Source organism: Pieris napi, chromosome 15 (assembly GCF_905475465.1).
Source record: "Pieris napi chromosome 15, ilPieNapi1.2, whole genome shotgun sequence".
Lineage (NCBI taxonomy): Eukaryota > Metazoa > Arthropoda > Insecta > Lepidoptera > Pieridae > Pieris > Pieris napi.
This window is the reverse complement of record NC_062248.1, coordinates 5,583,487-5,607,202: the sequence shown is the minus strand read 5'-3', so window position 1 is coordinate 5,607,202 and position 23,716 is coordinate 5,583,487. Positions and strand designations below refer to the sequence as shown.

Genomic DNA, 23,716 nt, shown 5'->3' with positions numbered 1-23,716 from the left:
TATTATTAAATATATCAATATCGGAGTTTGATATATTGAAAAAAAAATATCGATAATTCGATATATCGGATATATTTAAAAAAAATTGTAACACAGCTCAAAAATGATTACACAAATTTATAGTCCAGTATATTTATTAAACAAATTAAATAACATAAGTGTTGCATTATAGTTCTTAGTAATATTTTTTTAAATTAAAATAACAAAATTATGTATACCAATATTTTTCAGCAAGAGTTTTTAAAAATACTCTTTGTTTTATATGTTCAGCTGTTTGGCTACTACGATTGTTAGGCACTAAAAGATTGATTGTAGAAGCAACTCGTTCAGATGCTACAGACGTAGCAGAAGAAATTAAATATTTAACTGCTATTTCTGATAGGACGGGAGTAAAATGCCGACAATCAATCCAAAATTTCAGGGCGTTTGATGACCTTGAAATATTTGGCTGATCTAAATACTGCTTTAATTCAGCAGGTATTGTACCAAAACTTCTGCCAGAAACTTCATTGGCATTAGCCATATTTTTCAAGAGCATATCTTCATGTCGATCCCATAATGATGAAGTTGTTTCTTTTTCTCCACGTGGAGAAGCGCCTACTGTAGGTGAACGATTTCCTCTTATTTTGTGTTCTGCAATTATTTCTTTTGACAGATCGGATATTGCATTAGCACCAGCCAATGCTGACATGAAATGTAATTTTTTGAAGCGGGGATCTAAGATAGTTGCTTTGGCCAAAAAAGGGTTATCTTGTAAAGGCACTAATCTACTTTGAATACCATTTAACAAATCATTTTGTACTGACACTCCAATAGCAGTTGATGTTTTACTTTGTTCGATTTCTTGTTTTAATAAATTCGTTAGTGGTATAACTAAACTAGCTGTGACATATTTCTCGGCACTCAAATCTTCTGTTACAGTTTTAAATGGATTAAGAAGCGTTACTAAATCGCGCAAAATCGTTAATTGCGAAGTAGCTACCATATCAGGTACATTATTCTTAGTTCTGGATGCCAATACTTTTGCGACAATTGAAGACAATTTTAGGAATCTTTCCATCATGTCCAGACAAGAGTTCCAGCGAGTACTAACTGCTTGAATAAGCATCAATATTTGGCCTTCTTTCTTTCCTTCTGCTAGTTGCTCAGATCTTAATTGATCAGAAGCACTAACTGAGTGTTTAAAATAGGTCACAATAGATTTTATTTGATCAGCTAAGTTTGAAAAACTTTCATTTTTTTTTTAAAACCCCATCCAGGATCAAATTTATGGTGTGCGCAACACAAGGAATCCTCTTCGTTGCTCCCAAAAATAAGGTTACAGCAGCAATCATGTTGCTACCACTGTCAGTTGAGAAATTTAAAATTTTCGATTTATCTATAGAAAACTCACTCATTATACTTTCAAAACAATCTTTGATGTATTCTCCTGAATGTCCCTGAAAAGTAATAGTATAGTAATAGTAGACATACTTGATATAATATATCTTAATACCTAAAAAAAAACTCGAAGACATATTCAAAAATATTTTACCTCTGTCATGTAATGGGCAGTTAGACAACAGCAATTGAGACTTGCATCGGCAACATTCAGGAAATGAACTGTCACAATTAGGAAACTTCTTGTGGAGTTTGTAATTGTAACTATGTCACTACTCATGGTAAGGTATCTTGTATCTTGCAAGTGATTAACTAATATAGCTTTTGTTGTACTGTATCTTTGTTCTATTAAATCAGTTACCTTAAAATAAACAATTGTTTGTAATAAGCATTAAATTTCAAAAGCATATCATAAGATTTTTAAGAATCGAAACTAGACACATCTAACATATTTACTTTAAATCTTGATGGTAATTTATACCGAGGACATGCTGTATGAACAAATTGTTGTAGTCCCTCTTTTTCAACACAAGAAAGGGGTAAATTATCCTTAATTATCATGTAGATTAAACTTTGGGTGATTGCAATATGGCGCTCGCCTCCATCTAAAATTTAAAAAAATATTAATAAACAAGTTCAAGTATAAAATGAACCATTTACAATAACAAATTCAAATATATTACCATCATAACTTGCACTTTTTTCAAATAATTGCAAAACCGTCGGTTGTTTTAATTTTGGTGATCTTGAAAAGACCGGAATATTTTCTAGGCTTTGAGAGTCCTCCTCTTGGTGATTAACCTAATACATAAATTTAGATATTTTAGACTTTATAGAACATGATTGTAAATATACACTAATTTATTGCAAAAAAGATATTACCTGACAAACTAGACCCTCTTGGTTGTCAGAGAAGCTGTTACTCCCAGTAAGTCCAGTATTTGGTCTCGATAATGGCGGCGCTATCGACATATTATTAATGTTTTCGCCTGCTTTATGTGTCGCTGTCTTAATATTTGTCTTTTTTTTAATAGTAAGTTGGGCAAATGCATGATGATGTTTAGTTTTTAAGTGGGTTGCTAAATTGGTAGTATTTCCACTGCTTTTATAATTTTTCCCGCATAAGTTGCAAGAAACATTTCTTGCATCAAGTTTTTTAAAATACGTCCATACAATGGAAGAATTGGCCGAAGAAGACATTTCGAAACTGAACTATTTGTATGTAACTACTAACTAGATATTTAATAAATTAATGTGAATAAACAGTTCACAGTAAACACTTGCTTCAACCGCTACGTTACTAATGACAAATGACATAGAAACTGCAAGTCAAAATTATAAATGTAACAGGTAACTGTCAAGCATCACTTCAGTGAAGTTTGTTAATTGACAGCTATATTTCACAGAGTTACTTCTTTTAGAGTTAAGACGGTGAAATGATGCTCCTTTAAATACGAATTTTTTGTCTGTGTTTTAAGTTTTCTTTAAAAAAAATCTAAAATTATTGAATGTCGGCTAATTTAAACTTCATAAATAAAATACGGTGTAGTAAGTTTATGATGATTTTGTAGATTCAATAAATTACGAAAAAAAATAAAAATTTATTTAAAAAAAATGTCGACCGTCGATATCGACATTTCAATATCGAACTATCGATATATCGTCCAAAAAAATATTAGTAATAAATATCGATATTCCGAAATAATAATATCGATATTTCGATATATCGATATTTTATCAACAGTCCTATCACTCAGGCGGCGGGAGGGATCTTGCACTGTCACTTGATTTTGCACTGTGTCACTAATTTCACTAACAAGAATCAATCTGTCAAATGAAAAACACTTGCATATAAATATGAAATGTTCGATATCACCAACAGAATTATTGCAGAAGGTGCAGTAGCTGCTCTCCACTATGCCCAACCGAGCCAAGTGGGACGGGACGGTGGAGTGTCCAAAACGCAGTCTGTTTATAGTCGTGATAAAGTCCCGACTGGCCATTTTCAGATTGTTATACCATGGTGTTACAGGTAGGTTTGCTTGAACATTTCCATACCATTTACCCTTTTGTTCTTGGTCTTGTTTCCAAAATTCGACCCATAAACTATTGACCTGGTTGTCAATAGATTGATAACAGTCGGTCAAAGGTACTTTTACTATGGAGCTAACATCCAACATGTTGATTCCATCACGTGCAATTTTATCTACTATCTCATTTCCTGTTATGCCCCTATGTGATGGAATCCACATGAAAGAGACCTGTATACCCTTTTGTGCATAACTAAATAAAATTTTTTTAATATCATACAAAATATAGTTTTTTTTATAGTCAAATCTGAGATTGGTTAAACTTTGGACCATACTTAAACTGTCTGTTAAAATTAAAAAATTATTACAACTATTTATATGTGCGATTATTTTCAAGGCCTCAAGGGCCGCATATACCTCTGCAGTGAAAATACTGCATTTAGGGTCCAGAAGAAAACTTTGACCAAACTTGGATTGGGGATCATAAACAGCACTGCGCACAAAGAGCTCACTTTTGCTGCCATCTGTATACAAAGTATAGTAGTTATTGTCAGAAAGAAAACTTAATAATTCACAATTATTAAAAATTGTTTTAGTAACAATAGTGGTCTCAAATATAATACAGGAATATGGGTATGAGTAGCATGTCCACTTTGATTGTTTAATTACATTTTTAAAATCTTCATTTATTTGCATTACAATGAGAGGCAGAACTGGGAAATAACCTCGTAAAAGCTCACCTCCCAAAGTCTGCTGGGCCGAACATTGTATAGGAAAATGTACTATTTTTTTGAGAACATTATCATTACCAGATAACAGCTTTAGTAAATATCTCTCTATTAGCAGAAGTCTTCTAATACACAGTGGCATTATTTTGGTTTCAACTTCCATAGCTCGTATGGGAGTTGAACATATAGCCCCAGAAATAATTCGTAGGGCTTTGTTTTGAATTATGTCTAGTTTTTTTACACATCTACTATTTGAATAAGCTAAACAACTGTAGTCAAAGTGGCTTCTGACTATAGATCTATATAACATACTTAAAACTTTGGGATCTGCACCCCAAGTCACACCAGCTAAACATCTTATTATATTTAAGCCCTTAAGAGAGTTAGTTATAATGTGATTAATATGTAAATCAAAACAAAGTTTGTTATCAATGACAACTCCCAGGAATTTATGGTTAGGTACAACTGATATTGGATGATTATTGTAGAGTATGCCATTAGAGGGAAAATCTTTACTAAAAATCATGGCCTTGCTTTTGTTGGGGTTAATCTGTAGAGCCAGCCTGTCATTATAATATATGTACAATTGATCTAAAGCCTTATTTATACTATTAACAGCTCTATCTACTATATGGTCTGTACAATATATTACAAGATCATCCGCAAATTGTAAAATATGTACACCTTCTATATTTACAAAATTAAGAATTTGACTAGTATATACATTATACAACAATGGAGATAATGTAGCCCCCTGCATTGTACCCTTGGAGACCCTTCTGGGACCATGGAGAATATTATTATGCCTAATATACAAAGTTCTATCTGTTAAAAAATTAAATAACCAATGGCAAAGTATACCTGGTATACCAGTGTCAGAAAGAACTTGAACCAATATGCCAGGGTCTACATTATCAAATGCACCTTGAACATCCAGAAAAACACAAACACTGGACTTATTATTATTATTGGCATATTTCAGATCTGACAAGAGAGAGATGAAGCTGTCAGCACAACTTCGCCCTCTCCGGAAGCCATATTGAACATGTGGAATGATGTTGTTCGCCTCTACGTAACACTCAAGACGCATCTTTATCATGTTTTCATTCAGCTTTCCAACACAAGATGACAATGATATGGGACGATATGAGTTAGGATCTTCAGGTGGCTTGTCAAGCTTAAGTATAGGGATTACACACTGTGTTTTCCAAGATTCAGGAATTTTTTTTAAGTGCCAAAGAGCATTAAGATTAGCTAATAGTTTCTTTTGAACGGACTGATTTAGGTTTTTGATCAAAATGTATGGACAATCATCTAAACCAGGGGTTGTGTTCCGTCTGGATTGTAAACTCGTACAAAACTCACTCCAAGTAAAGGGTTCTATGAGGAAACTGGACTTCTGAATACTATTATTAATTTGAAAATAACTTTCTAGATTATCAATAACCCTACATTCATTTTGAGATAATTTTTCTAAGAGAGGGACAATAAATTCGTCTTTATATGTTCTATTATTACATTTTATTCGTTTAAATAACTTGATGTATTTCCAAATAATACTAACAGGTGTAGTTCTGTTAAAAGTATTACAGATGTTAGCCCAACCATTGCGTTTATGTTCTGAAATAGTCTTTTTCTTAACAGCATCAAGTCTTTTGTAATTAATGTAATTATCAATGGTTGGATCCCTTCTGTACAGTTTTAAAGCTTTATAAGTTTTAATAACACTCTGTTCACAAGTGTCATTCCACCAAGGTGCTGGAGGTTTGCAACGATAGTTATTTGATTTGACAAACTTTGGCACAGTATCCCTCTTAAGTGTAACAAGCCTTTCGATAAATTCGTCATATGACTGTAATGGATTCTCATTATTAACTTCAAAATTTGAAAAAGCAGATATAGATAGCTCATTGTATTTCGTCCAGTCTGTCTTGTTGTATAAGAATTTTTCAATGGGAGGATTAATTTGGTATCTATCAACGGACAATAAAACACGAGTAAGTGTAGGAAAATGATAGCTCCCCATACAATCATCATGCACCCACCATTCGCATAGTGGAGTGATTGGAGCACTACAAAAGCTGACATCAATAGCCGATGGATTTCGGTTAGGATAATTAATAGTGGTGAAGTTACCATTATTAAGGACACATAGATCAAATTCATCAATTAAATCGTATAACTGATGACCCCGACTTTTCGTGGTCATACACCCAAATGCCACATGATGAGCGTTGAAATCTCCAGCTACATATATTGGCTTAGGCAAATCTCTAATTATATCACGCAGTTTACTTATTCTGAAGTTACTATTCGAGGGAGGGCAGTATACACATAAAATCGTTAAGTTGTTACCTCTTACATATAACGATAATGCCACAGTCTGGATGTCTTGGTAAAATCTGGTTTGAATAATATTGTATTTAAAATAGGGTTTGATCAAAATTGCTACACCACCATGCTCGTTTTGGGCATTATGATAGTGGAAGTTATATCCCGAAATTTTAAATTGCTGAGTATCTTTCAGCCAAGTTTCATTGAGTAGACAGATATCAACATTTTGCTCAGCTAAAAATTTAGACAATAAGGGTTTTTTCCTATGTATACTTTGAATATTGTACTGAGCTATACATAATTGCTGTATGTTCTGTACGGTACTATCCATTATTGTGACAGATTTTTTAATAGTAAGTCTTTAATGAACAGTGTAGTCACAGGTTCATTATCTGTTTTATTACCTAATTCAACTAAAGTTTGGACCATTGCCATCAGAATATTCTTATTGTTTGCAATTTGAGCCTTAATCTGAGTTTGGCTCAAATTGGGTTCAGGCACAGTTTTATTTACATTATTTACATGTTTATTTAATTTATTTACATTTTGGCTTATTGGTTGGGTCTTAACAAAGCTGCTCGACTGTGCAGGTAAAGACGGAAAATCAGATGTTTTAATTGTATTGGCCACAGAGGCATAAGTAATGTTACCCTTTTTTTCAAGAATTTTTTTTAATTTTATAGGGCAAGATTTGGAAATGGCCAGGTGAGGGCCATTGCAATTTACACAACACAATATCTCTTTTTTGTCACAGTCTCTGTAATTATGTTCACCAGCACATATCGAACAACGTTGTTTACTGTTACAAATTTTTGCAGGGTGGTTGAACTTGAAGCACCGGAAGCATTGCTGCAACGGGGGGACATATTCAAATACCCTGAACGAAAATAGGTCATATTGTATGTTGTCAGGCAGAACATTTGACAAAAAAGTTATACTGACAGTCTCAAGACCTACAGTACTTTGACCGACTTTCTTCATGAACCTTCTCACTGAAATAATTTCATATATTGAAGACAGTTTGGCATATAATTCCTTGTTTGAAATGTTGGTAGGCACATATCGGATGATTCCAGTTTTTTCTATCTGCGCTGCAGGAATATGTGCCTTCAAGTTGTGCTTTATTAAAAATTCGGTATTAGTAATGAAATTATTTGCAGTGTTGAATTGTTTAAATACAACCGCAATTTTATTGGCATTAACTCTATGTAGAGCTACCACACCTTTCACCTCCGAAGTAAAAATATGATTTAAGTAAACTGGGCTTTTATTTCCAAGTTTAACTTGTTGGTCCTGGCTTTCAACAAAAACTTTGAAGTCCGTATTTGTACAATGTTCAGGATAAAGTCTCAGATAACCTGGCTTAAAAAACGGAATAAAGTCATCCTCACCACCGCCTACTTCAGGTCCACATTCCTTCGCACCTCTTTTACGAACCATTTTGGATCGTTTCGGGGTTCCACCTGGATCCTCCGGTTCATTCATTTTAAAAATAAATAAAATGTACAATTATTTACACTGACTAAATAAGTTTTGGTAATATTTACACAAGATATTTTAACGAAAAACAGTAAAGATACTTAAATCGACCGCCACATTTGGAGTTCCCGCCAAAAGTCTTCAATCCAAATGATTAAAAATTCTGACAGAAGCAATTCTAAAGTCTAAACTTGATGTCACATATTACTTGAGTCTTGACATATTCACACATACGTGCTCGGGCTTCGGAGACGTCCGTTGACAACAGTCCAAGCAACTCAACTCATTATTCTTTTATCTGTGTATATTATATTTTAATTTTTAATGTATTTATCGATTAGCGGATTAGTGTATATGTTTATTATGTTATTATGTGTAAGAAAATAGATATAATAAAATGAAGTCCCTGACGACGTCTGACTGTCTGTATGAACGAGATAAACTCAAAAACTGCCAAATGGATTTTTGTATGCTTTTCACGAATACCTAGGAAATTAAACCTAACTCATAACTTGATTGATTGAAATACACACCTATATAACGATTTTTCGTAAATAGGTAGGTTGCAAGGTTGAGGTAAATTGTAAAAAAACACGAAACCCTGCGTGGGTTCCACGTGGTTCATCCGCAAGTAGTGTAGGTACAAATGTTTTTATTAGAAAAATAGGCAATCACTCAAAGTATGATCGAATTACGAAGTTACAACACAATAAATGTTTAATGAATCTGGCATGAACTTGGGCTCGAGACAAAATCACTTTTCGACAAAACAATTTAAAAATAAACTAATAGCTATTTAAGATACCTAATGTTTAAATGATATGGCTACAGGCTAATCCTAAAAAAAATACAATAAATCGTCATATTTTTAGACACTCTCTCGCTGTGAATATAGATTATTATTTACATAGGCGCATATACGGTGACCTTACCCATATCCACAAAGTTTAGCCTGTTTAAAGTAAACCTTTTTATTTTTTTAAAGACACTAATAAAAAATGTGTGACAAGTTCTAATCATTATAAAAAACAAATTTGAGCTGATGTAAAGGTCGTCTACATCGCGAAATTTATTATTTATAACTGTTTTTATAAAAATAGGATATGTTTTACTTAAGTTTCCACGCAAAACATAGGATGATTTATAGGACCTTATTTGTGTAAGTCAAACGAAATATAATTTTTAAGATAATAAGAATCCTGTGATTGTTTAATTGATTGTTTTTGTCCTAAAAATGTAATTTTTTACCAACGTATACGGCTAATGATCAGATGTTGTTTTTACGAAATGTCCCGTTTCTGTATTTGAAATTTATATGTCTAGATATGTGCATATGCTAAGTTTATGCTTTTATAAATTTCTTACCGGGTTTCGTTTGTTTTCAGACGATATAGTACATTTTACGGAACCGATAGAGGTCTTAAGAAATTGAAGTACAATAAGTTGCAAGAGTGGGTTGGAAACAGGCTTAAGAACTTTGAGTTTGTAAGAATACACGGACCTACCGCTGAAGATGTATGTTTTAAATGTAATAGAAAATCTGTTTTAACGAAGTTGGAATATTTTCCCACCCGATTTTATATATCTTTCTTTAAAATTTTGTATGAATATTCTTTGAATACTAGTTTGAGGTTTATTTTTATTTTGTCTCCGAATGTGACAAGATTTCACAAACATTACTGCAATATAGCAATACGGATAACACTTTTTCTACTTTGACATAAGGTTGATTGCGTCATAATGTATTTTAGGTGATAAAAGATGTGGATTTGTCAAATAAGACATGTTTAATTACTGGCGCCAATAGCGGCATTGGGTTAGAAGTAACCAGGTGCCTGAATGCACACGATTGTAAACTGTTGATGGCATGTCGAAACTCGTATGAAGCGAGCGTCGTAGCGAAAAATGTGTGCGAAAAAAAAGAAAATATCAAGCTGTACGAACTGAATCTCGCCTCTTTAGCATCGGTTAAAAAATGCTCCGATATGATTCTTAAAAATGAAAAGTAAGTAGATAATATTCAGACTTCAGAGGGTAAGATTCTCTTGACATGGATCAACTGAAAATATGTGATAGGCTAAAATAAATCATTAATATTTTGAACTCCTATTGGCGTTGGGTGGGCGTACCAACCAAAAAACTTCTTGTTTTAAAATAGTATTCGAAGGATTGCTAGCATTTATAGAAATTTGAGTGTTAAAGATAGCGCATATAATCTGATATTTAATCACCTTTTTTTTCATTTTTCACAGCGTCTTGTCCTTGTCTTTAACAAGGCAGAAAGCGATGAATAAGTACTTTAGTTAAACTAGTGTATTAAGATTTAGGTTTTTTGAATAAGGCGTTTATTTTGCTATATATCTTCCACATTTATTCTGACGTAGAATATAACATAATTTTAATACAAGTTTTTTTATAGAAAACTTGACATAGTCATCTTAAACGCAGCCACATTTGGTTTACCATGGACACTTACCGAAGATGGCTTGGAAACGACATTTCAAGTGAACTATTTGGCGCAGTTTTTCCTTATCATGACTTTGGAGGGCATCCTGGCACCGGACGCAAGAGTCGTTTTTACTGGTGCGGAATCCCATAGGTTGGATGCCACTGAGATAAACTATTTCTACCTTTTAGTTAACACATATTATTAGTTTCGGTTTGGTAGATAAAGATAGGTGGACACCGACTAGGTAATAAAATAAACTCAGAAATGTGTCTGCCATCCCCCATTCGAGGGTTACAGTTGTTAATGTATCATAGGTTTCTTTCTTGCATTTTTGTTATTCATAGGTTTAAAGGTATTATTTTACGATACTAAACTTTATTTATAGAGTTCAGTCCCCTTATTTTTAAACCATTTAAAATAGAAGGTGAAAATCTACAGTAGAACACTGGCAGCACAGCGGCGGTAGATGGTGTATCAGGTTACCTAGCTAAATGCTATTTAAAGCTCCGAGCCAACGAAGCTTTTCTTAAAAACTTTTTTCTAAATTCAGAAATATAAAATGGCCAATCGAGAAAATGTTATCACCAACTCTGGAAGATATTTCCCTGCCCAGGGAACAGTATACGTCGATAAAGGCTTACAATATATCCAAGTTGTGCTGTTTACTCGCAATGCACTATTTAGGATATCGTTGGTTAAATACTAATATCTCTGTGTTAACTGCACACCCTGGTACGTTTATTAAAACAAGATTATCGCGAAACTGGTGGGTTTATGAGATGCTGTATACTGCTATGCTGCCCTTTTCCAAGAATGTGGTAAGTTAAATTTAATTTGATTGGAGTTACTAAATGTCAACCTATATTATGTGGAGTTGACCTGAGAAATAACATATAATTAAATCTTTTAAATAGAAGATTTTTTTCCTGTATCGACGACGTCCTCGTACTAAAACTGAGCGTTTAACGCAGTTTTTGCCGGGTTTCGCCACTATGTGGAACCAGCAGTCCACTTAAGTATTTCCGAACCAATTCTTAAAAGGCCGGTAGCGCACTCGCAAGCCCTCTGGCAATATGAATCACTTAAATATCACTTAACATTAGGTGAGCCTCCTGCCCGTTTATTATACATATAAAAAAGTTTTTAAATTTCATTAAAATGACAATTAATATATAAACACGAATTTATTACAACCAATCATGTGCTATCTGTAGTCAGTGAGACAACCAAGATTGCTGAAAAGCACTTGAGCAAGATGTATAGCTATGTAATCCAGACTTGATCATTGTAATAAATTTAAAAGCGCCATCTAGTTATCTTATGTAATTTTTAAGCTTATAATGATTCAATCTTAGCGAATTTGCGCCATCTATTGTCAGCTATAGCTGTTGATTTTTTCAGAAACAAGGGGCTAGTACCGTTATCTACAGTGCCATCTCCCCAGAATTAGCGGGACTCTCCGCCATATATTTAAAAGATTGCCGACGTTGCAACGAGAGCTCTATGGCTAGAGATACGCAACTATCATTTAAATTACAAGATTTAACACGTGACATTATTCGTGATCGCGTCTTGGGTTACGATTATAGTATGGTTAAACCAGAGGTTATACAGAAAGATATTGGAAAGGATCCCGTTGAGGAAACTTTTGCGTCTCATTACACAGGCTAATCTTAGATTGTTTTTTGTTGAAAAATAAAGACATATGAGTTATGCAATGGTTTTATTAAGTACAATATAAAAATGAAATATATTAGTATAACAGTATATATTGTCATATAACCTAAAGATATTTGAACCTAAACTAACAATTAACTAATAGAATCAAGTAAGAAATCTCGTAACATTATTTTTCGGACATTTTGTAATGTCATAATTAAATTCTATCACAGATAAACTATAATAAAAACCAATTTTTTTTTATCTTAAATATAAGGAGCTTTTTTGTCAAATTACTATTTAGTATAGCATTTACATATATGATATTAATACAAATTATTTCAATTTAAAAAAAAAATTGGTAAGTTCCGCTACGTCGCATAATTCACATTTACGAACGCATAACTGACATTTGCCATAGAGTAGTTACATAATATAGTTGCCGATAAATGATATTTATTTAGCACGTACTCTTTAAATTTAGTTTACACTTTGTTTTGATAATAAAAAACGTATAAGATAATAAATGCTGTAAATGCAATATGTCGGCAATATTTTCATATGGATGTAGTATAAAGCATTAAAAGTGACTTAAATTAACATACCAACATACAACATAACATAGGAAATATTTAACACTTAAATCATATAAACCAACCTTTATTATAAAAACTAAATCAATCTAATTGCAATTTTTTAACTAAAGTAATCTTTTCATCAAAGAAACGAAACAGTACTTTATGCAATTAGACTGATTTAATTTTATATGAAAGGGTTAAAGTGTAATTGCATTTATTGCTATTTTTATAAAATATTTGAAGTGTTTATTTATTTTTTTAGTTTATTTGGAATTTAATAGTCATAACGCAGTTTGAGGGCACGTACATTATTCATTGTGCACGCGACTATGAGCTCTTACTATTAAGAAATAACGTCTAATTTTAATGCTAATAGAGTAATATACGCTTTTCAACCTGTTTTCTGCAAATTGGACAAACGGTGATGCAATCTCCGCACATTTGGCACATTCCATGTCCACACAGGAATATCATGTTTTTGAGGCGGTCCAGGCATATTGGGCACATGGTCTGAAAGAGAAATATCAATTATTAAAATATACATTTCTTCCGTGCGTCATAACTGTAAATATTTTAGTTTGTGAAACCTTTTTAGAAGAATTCTATTTATTAATAAATATAAATATAAATGAATCTCTATTTCTCTCTCTTGGCCATCACGGATGGAACAGTTTTTTTATTGACATAATATAGAAGCCAAGGCAAGTTTTTTAATAATATATTTTTTTATTAATTATACTAATTCGAGTTTTATCTTTATAGTTGTCATAACTCAGCAACTCTTTAATATTGTTTACTTGTAATAACTTTGTAACCAAAAAACTTGGCGATTAAAAAGAGTGGCGGAGAGTTTATTGCCAGTTCTTCTCTTCCGTTGTACGCCCTTGATTTGAGAACTGGCAGTAAATATAAAATTAGAAGCATTTAATGTATATTTCTTTTTTGACGTTCATAAGTGTACATTGTGTTACCTATATGAATAAATGATTTTTGACTTTTGAATACATTTCATTTTAATTTTTTAGACTTTTATCTAGTATAGTTGCCTGTGGATAACGCGAGTACCTTGCCGGCTATAAGTCGATTTGGTTCGGAAATACTTCGGCAGCTTGCTTCACATTGTGGTGTTGCGCGGCAGAAAGGGCCCTAAAACGCTCAGTTGTGGAACGCAACGGAATTTCTATAGTTTATGCCAAATTACTATTTTATTTATATGTAACCCTGAAACGTGTTAAAATCCAACCCAGCATAATCAAAGTGAGTAAGCCTTTGCCCTTTCTATGCATATCTATGGTTGCCAGGAAGTTTGTTATTTTTAAACTGTAAATAAATAAATATTATTATTTATATTTACCTGTTCCTTGATATCCTCCAACTGCTGTTGCAATTTCTGTACTTCTGCGGTAGAGGGCGCGCCGGGTTGACGTGTGTTATTCATCACGTGAGGTCCAGCCGGGGACACCGCTGGCTGACCCTTATTTGGCACCGCAGTCACCAGATTGCTGGTACACTCTTTTGTTACTGAAAAAATATGATTAAGAATCAATGCACCAGCAAAGTAAGCATATACTTTATTAATTATTATTATTAATCTCTAGTTTAAACGTATTAAAACCTTATTTCTATAGTTTTATATTAAAAATACGTTTACATGGCATATTAACTTCAATTTAAAGTTAAATATAAGGTAGGAATATAAACTAGTACGTAAAGAGAACTAAAAAAATCTCGCCATGTTTAATATTAATTATAAAGGTTATTAAATATTAAAGTCTATCTTATTAAAATCTGGCATTAGGTACCAAATTAAAGTAGCTAACCATAGTGATGTACCTGTGGTGATCTATAGAGAATAAAATTTATGTAAACACTATATCCAAGTAGCGATCGAGAGAGTTATGCAACATTTTAACAAAATTTATTATATTTAACAAAAAAAATATTTTAAACATTGGTATTAACAGTATTTCGATTCACAATTTTTTTAAAGACACATCCAAAATGTTCTTTGGACGCAAATATAAAAAAAAATGCGTATAATTGTTAAATACATACATTCATTTTTGTGCAAATTGTGAGGCTGTAGTGGTGTACGGCATTTGACGCATTTGCGCATCAGTGGTGCGCACGATGCACAGGCGCACACGTCACCACAAGGCCGGAACACCACAGTAGCTGGTGCTTCAGAGCACACCATACATTCGCCAACACGAGTACGAGAAGTAACGGGAGCCCGACATTCAAAGCATTTCTTAACCTGAAAATTATTATTTAAATCTAGTTTGTGTAAAATAATTATAGTATTTTGCAATTTATACATTTCGTTAGATAAATTATTTTATTCGTATAGTCAGGTGGGGTAAATGCATGAACGGGTAAATGTAGTACCATAACTTTAACTGTTTACACACAAAATAAACTAGTGCTGGCATCTCTTATACACGTAAAGTACTTCTTGCACTACACTCTGACAACTTATTGACGCAACAACTTATTGAATCTGATGGATTGACAGATTTTCACCAATCTCGTTGCAATAAAAACCAAAGTATATTTCAATTTGCGTATTTTATTGCTATTACCCCAGATTAGTAACTATCTACACTATTAGAATTTTAAAAGATTTTTTACATTTACCCCTTTACACCGGGAAAATGCAATAGAGACTTAATCTGTAATCATCCATAATTAAATATAAGTAATTACATCAAACAAAAGCCTAAAAAATGTTTAATATTCACAGTAAAAATTATTTGTAAATTGTAAAAGACCACAAAATAACAAGTCAATTTAGTTATGGTACTCGCATTTACCCCACCTGACCCTATATGTTATTTTATGATAAAAATATAAGTAGGAATTACGTTAACGGATCTCCAAGGTGATAATTTTTTCATAAGCTAATTAGTCTTACAACCGTACAGAAGAGGAAAGTACACTACTTTAACTCGAGAATAACTTCTAAATATATTATAATAGAATATTAATCGTATTTTTTTCAACCAGTAATTTAACAAAGACATGAATCAGATATATTCATAGCCATTACGCTATTTCTATTTATACCGTGAGTAAATCAATGTCACTTATAAGTTATTCTTTTGTAACTTTTGTATGATAATTTACGTTTATGTCGTTTTTTGAGCACACTTTGTCGAAAATTATATTCGCAGGCGAGTTTGCGTGCCTTAAATGGGTCGCTTGGCTCTTTGCCACCCCTTTCTTGTGCAAAATCAATCAAACGATAGTAATGTCACTGGCATTATCTTACCCAAAGTATCGTGGATTTACGAACAAATTATAATATATTTTTTAACTCCAATATAAGAAGTTGTATTAAAAAAGCCATTGTCGTATAACCTTTTAGTTCTGGGCTTTAGATTGCTGTATTTGTATCGTGATTGCTTTTTTTATAAGGATGACCACTCTTCTGTGCCTAACACAAGCCGTGGTTTTTAGTTCTATGACAGGCTGGTTACCTCACCATGTTTTCCTTCACCGTACGAGTGTGTTAAATGCGCACAAAGACGGAATAGAACCTACGACCTCAGAGATGAGAGTCGCACTAGGCCAACACTGCCCGTTAGATACAGCATATATTGATTTTTCTATGATATTTGATTGTGTCTTTCAAATTATTAAATAAAAACTAGTTACGTGGGCAATAATATTTTCGTACAGTAAGTATTTTGAACTTCGTCACGTTTCAACTTTGAAATAAATATCTTAAACCCTAAGGTCTATACAGTCTAAATAAATTATATGGACGCCGATTGCTATGAATCTAATAATATATTTAATAAGGATAATGTTACAAAGAAAAATCAATTTTTCAGATATAAATTTCGAAACTCACCCGCGCAGCGCAAACATTGCAACAGCATATATGGCCGCAAGGTCTGAAAAGCGTGTCTCGTTTTGCGTCCGAACATACTAGACATTCTTCTTCCGTTTCACTTTTGACAGGGGCCTCCGGAGCTGGTGCAGGGGTCTCTGTAGATGTGCTGGCTACAGGAGGACTGAAGGAGCGAGTCTCGATCTCGGGGGTATCGTCGGTTGGGCCTCCCTTTCGGTATGATGTCAGCGTTTTACGTAGATGCGGGTCTGGGCATAGATCTAATGGCGTTTGACCTGGAAACGCATTTTAAAAGATAAGGTTATTTACTTAAAGCAATTTGTTTTAAAGTCTCGCATTGCATTCCTTCTCTGCCTAACATTCCTAAACAATTAGTTCACTATTCAGGAGTTCCGGGTGCCACGTACATTAACCTCTACGCCACAAAGATACTTAGATTTATACAAAAGGATACATATATTTTATTCCTAACTATACGGTTCAGTGATTAAGGAATAAAGGGCATGATATGCATTAATCATTACGGACTGTAATAAGTGACAAAGCTCACTGATCTGTGAAATGGTCATCAGATTCAAACGTAAAAATATATTAACTCTGGATACATAAATATTGTGTGTTATAGAAAAAGGTTTTTCTAAACTATATTTCTAAAACTAAGCAGAATTTTGTTTTGGAAATTGAGTGATGAGCCATACATTTTTTTTTAATTTTCCTTCAAAACACGTTTAGTAAGTGTTTCTCCACGATGTTTTCCTTCACCGTACGACCAAGGTTATGCATATAGAAAGAAACATACATTGTTGCACAGCCAGGCATGGTACCTTAGGGACGACAGTTGTACGCTTAGTCTAACACTGCTTAAATGAATTAATAATAGGATCAAATAACTACGTAGGCGGTTATCGGCAAGATACTAACATCGCTATAAAATTGTTAATGATTGGAATATGAGTTGAGTTCGATACATGTGTAAGTATTTTGGCGCCAATGCAAGTTGAGCAATCTAAATAGCGTTTACTGGATGCAGCTTTAAATAAGCAGTGGCCTTTTAGGTCTGGGCCTGAGAATTTCTGTACCTGTTTCGTTGAAATTTTAATTCAAAATCATGTATTCATTTAGGTAACACAATGTACGTCATCAAAGAAATTCATATATGCTTCTAATTTTACATTTACTGCCAGTTGTTAAATCAAGGGCGTACAACGGACGAGAAGAACTGGCAATAAACTCTCCGCCACTCTTTGCTTATACTAAAAGGATGATCAGCCTTCTGTGCCTATACCGCACGAGTGTTAAATGCGCACATAGATATAGAAAGCCCATTGGAGCACAGCCGGGGTTCTATCCTTTGACCTCAGGGATGAGAGCCAACACTGCTCGTTAGATATAGTATATATTGATTTTTCTATGATATTTGATTTTGTCTTTCTAAAGAATAAAAAAAACTAGATACGTACATTCTTAAACATAATTTGAACGTTGTAATAGTTTCACAATAAGTAACAATATATGAAATAGCATCGGAATCATATACCGCTTATACGTACCGCTTTTGTGACCTACCTTGACTTTGTTTTCCAGTAAAAATTATATATAACATATCGAGCAGGCTGACTTATGATACTTCAAAATGATAAACGAAGTAGCCACAGAAATGTCTGGCCCATGACCCATTTGGGGTAACAAACCTTCTCCATACATGTATATCGTAAAAACCGGCTATTCTAATCTGAACTGTAAGTAATGTACGTTAGGTTCAAAATAGAATAACATGCATTGAGATTCAGTATTAAAATATATACGGTGTTTATGTTTTATTAAAGTTGTTTTTCCCGACTGCATTTCATTTTCATAATAATTTTCAAGGCGTTTGACGTAGGTACCATATGCCGCATAAGTATGACGGGTCGCTTTTATATGACTAAATTAAATAGGTTTCAATGGAAACTTATGTTATGGCTAGAATAATTTCTTTCATTATTCATCCCAAAATTCGTAGATATTTAAAGCGAAAGCAGAAAATGAAAGTTGATTGTATATTTCAAATTCTAAGCAACTGTGACTCGGTATTTTATGATGCGTGACAGATTAATGTATCTACATAAAAAATAATAAGAGAGCTGTGTGAACTACTGTGTTCAAATCATGAGTTGTTTATAAAGATTGAATTTCTTAACCTCCCTAATAATAAAAATATAGTATATACTAGACTTTAATATTAACGCTTTCTAATTAGCAAAACAACTTGTTAATAATGTGATACATATAAATAAAAAAGTAAATATATCACAATTATTTGGTTTACTTTACATCCCTTGGCGATTAAAAATATTGACGGAGAGTTATTTGCCAGTACTTCGCGTCTGTTTTACTACCTCGATTTGAGAACTGGTAGTAAATGCTAATTTAAAAGCATTAATTTTTTTACTGACGTTCATAAGTGTGTATTTTTGTTCCGTTAAACAACAACATTCTTCGAAAACATTGATAAACTTACCTTTTTTATTTTTTATACTCAAATCAGCTCCATTGGCAGCCAAGAAACATGCTATGGATGCTGATGATTTCTTATCAAGCGCGTTCGCAATACCACCTAGTGTGGGGAACACTGTATCTTCTTGCAGACGTCGTAGTTGCTGCAAAGTGTGATGACGCAGAGCCTCGTGTAAGGGAGTGTCGCCGTCCTGGAAAGTTAAATTTGTTGGTAACTAACAATTTTATGAAATTATAATTATTATGTGCCCAATTCTGGTTCCTTTATTATTAAAACTGTTTGGTGTTTCTCAATAGCCATTATAATATTTGTTTTAAAATTTATTTAAAATTATAATTATAGATAATAAGATGAATAAATTCAGGTGTCCCTGTAGTAGTCTCTATGTAGCACCTTATCAAAGACGTAAATATACCATAGTTTTACTAAAAGTTAATAGGCTACAAAAGTTATGTTACACAAGAAATCGTTTTAGCTTAGGTTAATTTAAACAGCAATAAATATACCAATTTTCGCGTACAAAATATTAGTTTACTTAATAAATAGAACTACTATTCAAATTCTGAACTTAAAAGGCACCTTTAATGACTTATTTAGCATATATTTGAGACCCCCGCGATGTTAGCATTTAAAGGTTAACATATGCGACCCTAGTAAGGATAACTAATATACAATCAAAAAAACGTCAATATTCAGTAGGGCTATTGGGTTCACTTCGGCATAACCACTAATGACTACAAATTGAAACATACCTATATAATGTATAGCGTATTTAGGGGAATCTTGGGAATTCATATCCGTTTTCACGAATATCTATAGAAGCATGCTTGATATATTGAATTTTCTCTTACCTTATCACAAATATTGAGGTTTGCTCCATTTGCAATAAGGAGACGTATTATTTGTGTATGCTGTCTTTCGACGGCTAAATGAAGTGCTGTTTGCATGTTCGCATTCTGTAGGTCTGGCTGGGCTCCTCCTTGGACAAGTAGTTCGGCGATTTCTGCGTAATTATTTAACGCAGCTAAGTGAAGTGCAGTGTAGCCATCGTCTTTGGCAGCGTCCACTATCCAGGGACGAGGCAGCTTGGACAGCATTATCTTCATAGCGCTGTAAGAGAATTGCAATGTTAGATAGAACATCGTAGGAAAATTTGCTAGGAACAATAAGAATATTTAATAACTTTCGGAATTATTTGATAGTTATTTATTTGCGTTTTAATGTAAGTTTTTGGTGATGAATTAGTGTGAAGGTTTATAAATCCTAAAGTAGAAAATATTCTGCCATTCTGTGTCTATTTTTCTCTTGTTTCATTTTTAAGCCGAAAAAACAATACCCGGGACATATATATATATATAGGACAGAAACACGTGGATAGGCGTGTCCTACTCCAAAAATGTTTTTCAAGTTGAATGTTCGACATAATCATACTTTTTATATGACTTCTTAAAACGTGGAATTAATCCCATAAAATAATCGAAACGAGCGACTCGTGTACAACGAATAAACAAGTATAATCTAAATAATTTGTGTTCATTTCATTTCAGAGATAATCTTTCGACGTAAGCCAAAGATTGGTTTCCATGGCAAAAATTCCGTGAGCTCGTGCCGAGGTGGTTGAACTCGGAACAGAAATAGAGCACAGGATCACGCCTGCCGGCTGTAGATCTAACACGTAAAAGTCAAAATCAACAGACACGCGAAACGAACAATACGATTCAATGTAACGAGTTGCAAAAAATGAAAATAGGGGTTTTGGTAAGAAATTTTTAACATTTATGGAGTTGTAAATTAATGTTAATATGGTAGATGGCAACAATAAAACAGTACACATTTTAATATGCTGTTACGTATCAAAGAGTAAAAACGAACGAACTAATTAAATAAGGTCAAACGTCGTGGTCGCGGCTCGCCCGCAGTCCTGCGTACACCAACAGTTTGAATCCGTGCGTTGCGCCCGAGTCGCGCCTTAACGCGAGCACTTAAGTGAGACATGACGATGACGTATTTAAAATATACAGTTTTACATACGAATACATACAGATTTGTGATGACAGTGCCCATTAAAATATCACTTGAGTTAACAAAGGAGAGTCGTCAGTACTTTTTATTTTTAATAGAAAAACATTCATATTATAATAGCACGTGACGTTTTCGTACTAGTAACTTATAAAGAATTTATAATATCATACGCTGTTTAACACAACGTGGGATGACGCCATTGTAATGCGTTTTTTAATTAGACGGTCAAGGCACGCTTAATCATTGGCTATCACGTCATTGAGATTCCAAATACTTATGAAAGTTACGAAAATGTAAAATGTATGTTTTACATTTTTAAATGAATTACTAATTTATTAATTTCATGCGAAATATTTAAATATACTTAATTGTTTAAAATATACACTGATTCTAACTAGCGATCTACTCCTAATTAGCTATTTCAATAAAAAAAATATGTTCTACTATTTGGTTAACACGTGTTTACGAACTCATTTATAGACATTTTAAAATAACTGACGCGACATGTATCTAAGTGTAGTTTAATAAGACAAAATAGTTTCGTAAAGCTTTTAAATTGATATTTATGTCGTAATCGGCAGTTACCATAAATATTACAATTAACTTTCAAGTTTTTAAATCTCATTTATGGTAAGACTTAATTACATACTTAATAAAACAATACGTGCAAGTATTGCAAATATATATTAATAAGTAATTGCAATACGGTGCCAAATAAATTTACAATAAACAAACGCAAGCCTCGGGACACTTTTATAATGCTAAAAAATAATTTTTTTTTATGGCTCTGGCACGATTTGTGCATTAGCCAGCGTCAATAAAATAGGATTTTTTATAATTCGTGCTTGTCTTTAGAAATTCGACCGTGTCCTCCTTGTACGGTTTAAGCACTCGTCCGGTACCGCACAACCCTCCCAAAGGCCGAGAACAAATTTAAATTAAATTAAAACTTGCCCTCGAACCGGGAATCGAACCCGGTACCCCTCACCTAGCTGCAAATATTTCTCCCCTCACACAATATTCGAAAATCTCACATTAAGACTGCTACAACAGCGTAAGCTCCCTAATTCTATCAGGTTTAAACAAAAGTTTATTTAATGAAAGGTGCGAACTAGTTGAATGAAATTTTATTAGCAGTTAGAACCTAGATTACTGTAGCTATTAGCAGTACTCAGGGCGTACTGCAGATGAACTGAAACTTGTAAAGTTCCTAACTGAGTTGCAGCTTGTTTAAAACCGCACCATTTTACAAGCGAGAGCGCTAATTTGTAGTGCGGCTTAACATAAAGCACTCGTTATAGACAAGGATTGCAATGGGAATTTACTTTGTTAAATTTTTAGCTATTGCTTCGGTTTATGTTCAAACTAGCTGCTGTAACCGCAGTTGCTATGTTTATATTAAGTAAGAAGCACATTGACGCTATGATTTACAGAAACAAAAGTAAAATAATTGGATTTCTGTAATCATTGACTATATTCAGTTGGTATTTTGCAAGGAATTCATGAGTAAATAGATAAATACGAACATTCTTACAAACTAAATCAGTCTAATTACAAGGTTTTTGAGTTAAAATTTGTCTCTTTTCATCACAGCGTGAACATAATTTGACAGAAACAGACGAAAGAGCACATTGGTTACAAGAGTACAAGAGTGATTTAGTTGTTACTAAGTTACTAACACATCTTTTACACTAGAATGTATGGAAATGTCATTTGAGAAAAATTTAAAAATATCATATCTCACATTAATATAGTTAGTAGTTAGTTAGTAAGATTTTAAAATAACGATATAAAGTAACAAATTATTTAAAAAAAGTATTTATAAAATAACGTAGCGTGGCGTTTATTGGTAAACATCAAATTATTTATCAGATATCTTAGTTAATATTATTTTAAAATATATAAAAGTCACTTTAATTTTAAAATTTGAGCTTGAAACTTTATAGTTTATACTATTGGGTGAAACGATTACTTTTTATCACAGTAAAAGTTGACTTTTGAAAACATGAATAATAATAACGTTACTTCGTGATCGTGGTCTATGAGATCACCCTATAATAAAACATGTGGTGCATTATTTGTCTTAAACTATTTACGCTTTCTTGGGTCTAAACCGGATCATAAAAAATAGCGTTGAAATGAACCACACTCGCTGTAATTCTCGGTAGAGTTTATGAGTACTAGGCGTTTTATACATTTCCATTGAAACGTAATTGAACGTATGCGGTGTATAGGCATTTATTTATTATTCGCATAATTGATGTAATAACAGATTGTTGCTAGGAATGCCCTATTAGTACTGTCTACATACTGACCATTAAATAATGAATCACAGTGCGCTTCTTGGTATTCTACAATTTTGTTTTATGTTGTGTATACGCCATGATATATTCACAACAAACGATCTAACACATTAAAAAGAGCATTAACGTGCGCGGTTATTTCAGCGATCATATTCGTACAAAAGCGAGCTGATTCCCGGCAGATCTCGAATAGTAAGTTATGGAAATGTGCGGTTGGGGCAACAGCGGGCAACTGTGGCCAATAACAATGTCACATTAATATTCAACAGGCGCTCTTTGGTCGTTCATACTGCGGACAGCATCGCGATTCTTTACCCACTAGCACATCTTAGCTGATCACGTAAAACGTCGTTAAATTCAAAGGAAAGTATTCCCTTTTGTACTGAAATACGTGAAAGAAA

At 33.2% G+C, this 23,716-nt stretch overlaps 3 protein-coding genes across 5 annotated transcripts in view; 1 reads left to right on the top strand and 2 right to left on the bottom strand.

Annotated features, from left to right (window-relative positions):
• Nucleotides 1-45: 45 nt before the first annotated feature.
• Nucleotides 46-3,126, bottom strand: LOC125056911. The gene is made up of 5 exons (XM_047660272.1): nucleotides 2,263-3,126; nucleotides 2,064-2,181; nucleotides 1,837-1,985; nucleotides 1,535-1,741; nucleotides 46-1,439 (listed from the first exon to the last, which is right to left on the bottom strand). Exons 1-5 carry the CDS (start codon nucleotides 2,578-2,580, stop codon nucleotides 1,233-1,235), a joined length of 999 nt encoding a protein of 332 aa, XP_047516228.1. The 5' UTR covers nucleotides 2,581-3,126; the 3' UTR covers nucleotides 46-1,232.
• A 5,172-nt stretch (nucleotides 3,127-8,298) lies between these two features.
• LOC125056902 (WW domain-containing oxidoreductase-like) lies at nucleotides 8,299-12,113 on the top strand. Of its 2 annotated transcripts, none has more exons than XM_047660256.1 (6): nucleotides 8,299-9,110; nucleotides 9,337-9,479; nucleotides 9,703-9,956; nucleotides 10,371-10,550; nucleotides 10,951-11,218; nucleotides 11,802-12,113. In XM_047660256.1, exons 2-6 carry the CDS (start codon nucleotides 9,465-9,467, stop codon nucleotides 12,069-12,071), a joined length of 987 nt encoding a protein of 328 aa, XP_047516212.1. In that variant the 5' UTR covers nucleotides 8,299-9,110; nucleotides 9,337-9,464; the 3' UTR covers nucleotides 12,072-12,113. The 2 variants fall into 2 exon arrangements, with proteins under 2 accessions (XP_047516212.1, XP_047516211.1); XM_047660255.1 differs by having other exon boundaries at nucleotides 8,301-9,110; nucleotides 9,337-9,466.
• A 782-nt stretch (nucleotides 12,114-12,895) lies between these two features.
• The window catches only part of LOC125056885 (E3 ubiquitin-protein ligase MIB1), a 121,496-nt gene continuing 110,675 nt past the window's right edge, over nucleotides 12,896-23,716 (bottom strand). For both annotated transcript variants that reach the window (XM_047660213.1, XM_047660211.1), the window contains 6 exons: nucleotides 19,842-20,100; nucleotides 18,994-19,180; nucleotides 16,494-16,768; nucleotides 14,693-14,894; nucleotides 13,992-14,158; nucleotides 12,896-13,147 (listed from right to left, as the gene is read on the bottom strand). In XM_047660213.1, the coding sequence (XP_047516169.1) occupies nucleotides 13,007-13,147; nucleotides 13,992-14,158; nucleotides 14,693-14,894; nucleotides 16,494-16,768; nucleotides 18,994-19,180; nucleotides 19,842-20,100 (1,231 nt within the window). In that variant the 3' untranslated portion in view covers nucleotides 12,896-13,006. The remainder of the gene's footprint in view (nucleotides 13,148-13,991; nucleotides 14,159-14,692; nucleotides 14,895-16,493; nucleotides 16,769-18,993; nucleotides 19,181-19,841; nucleotides 20,101-23,716) is intronic.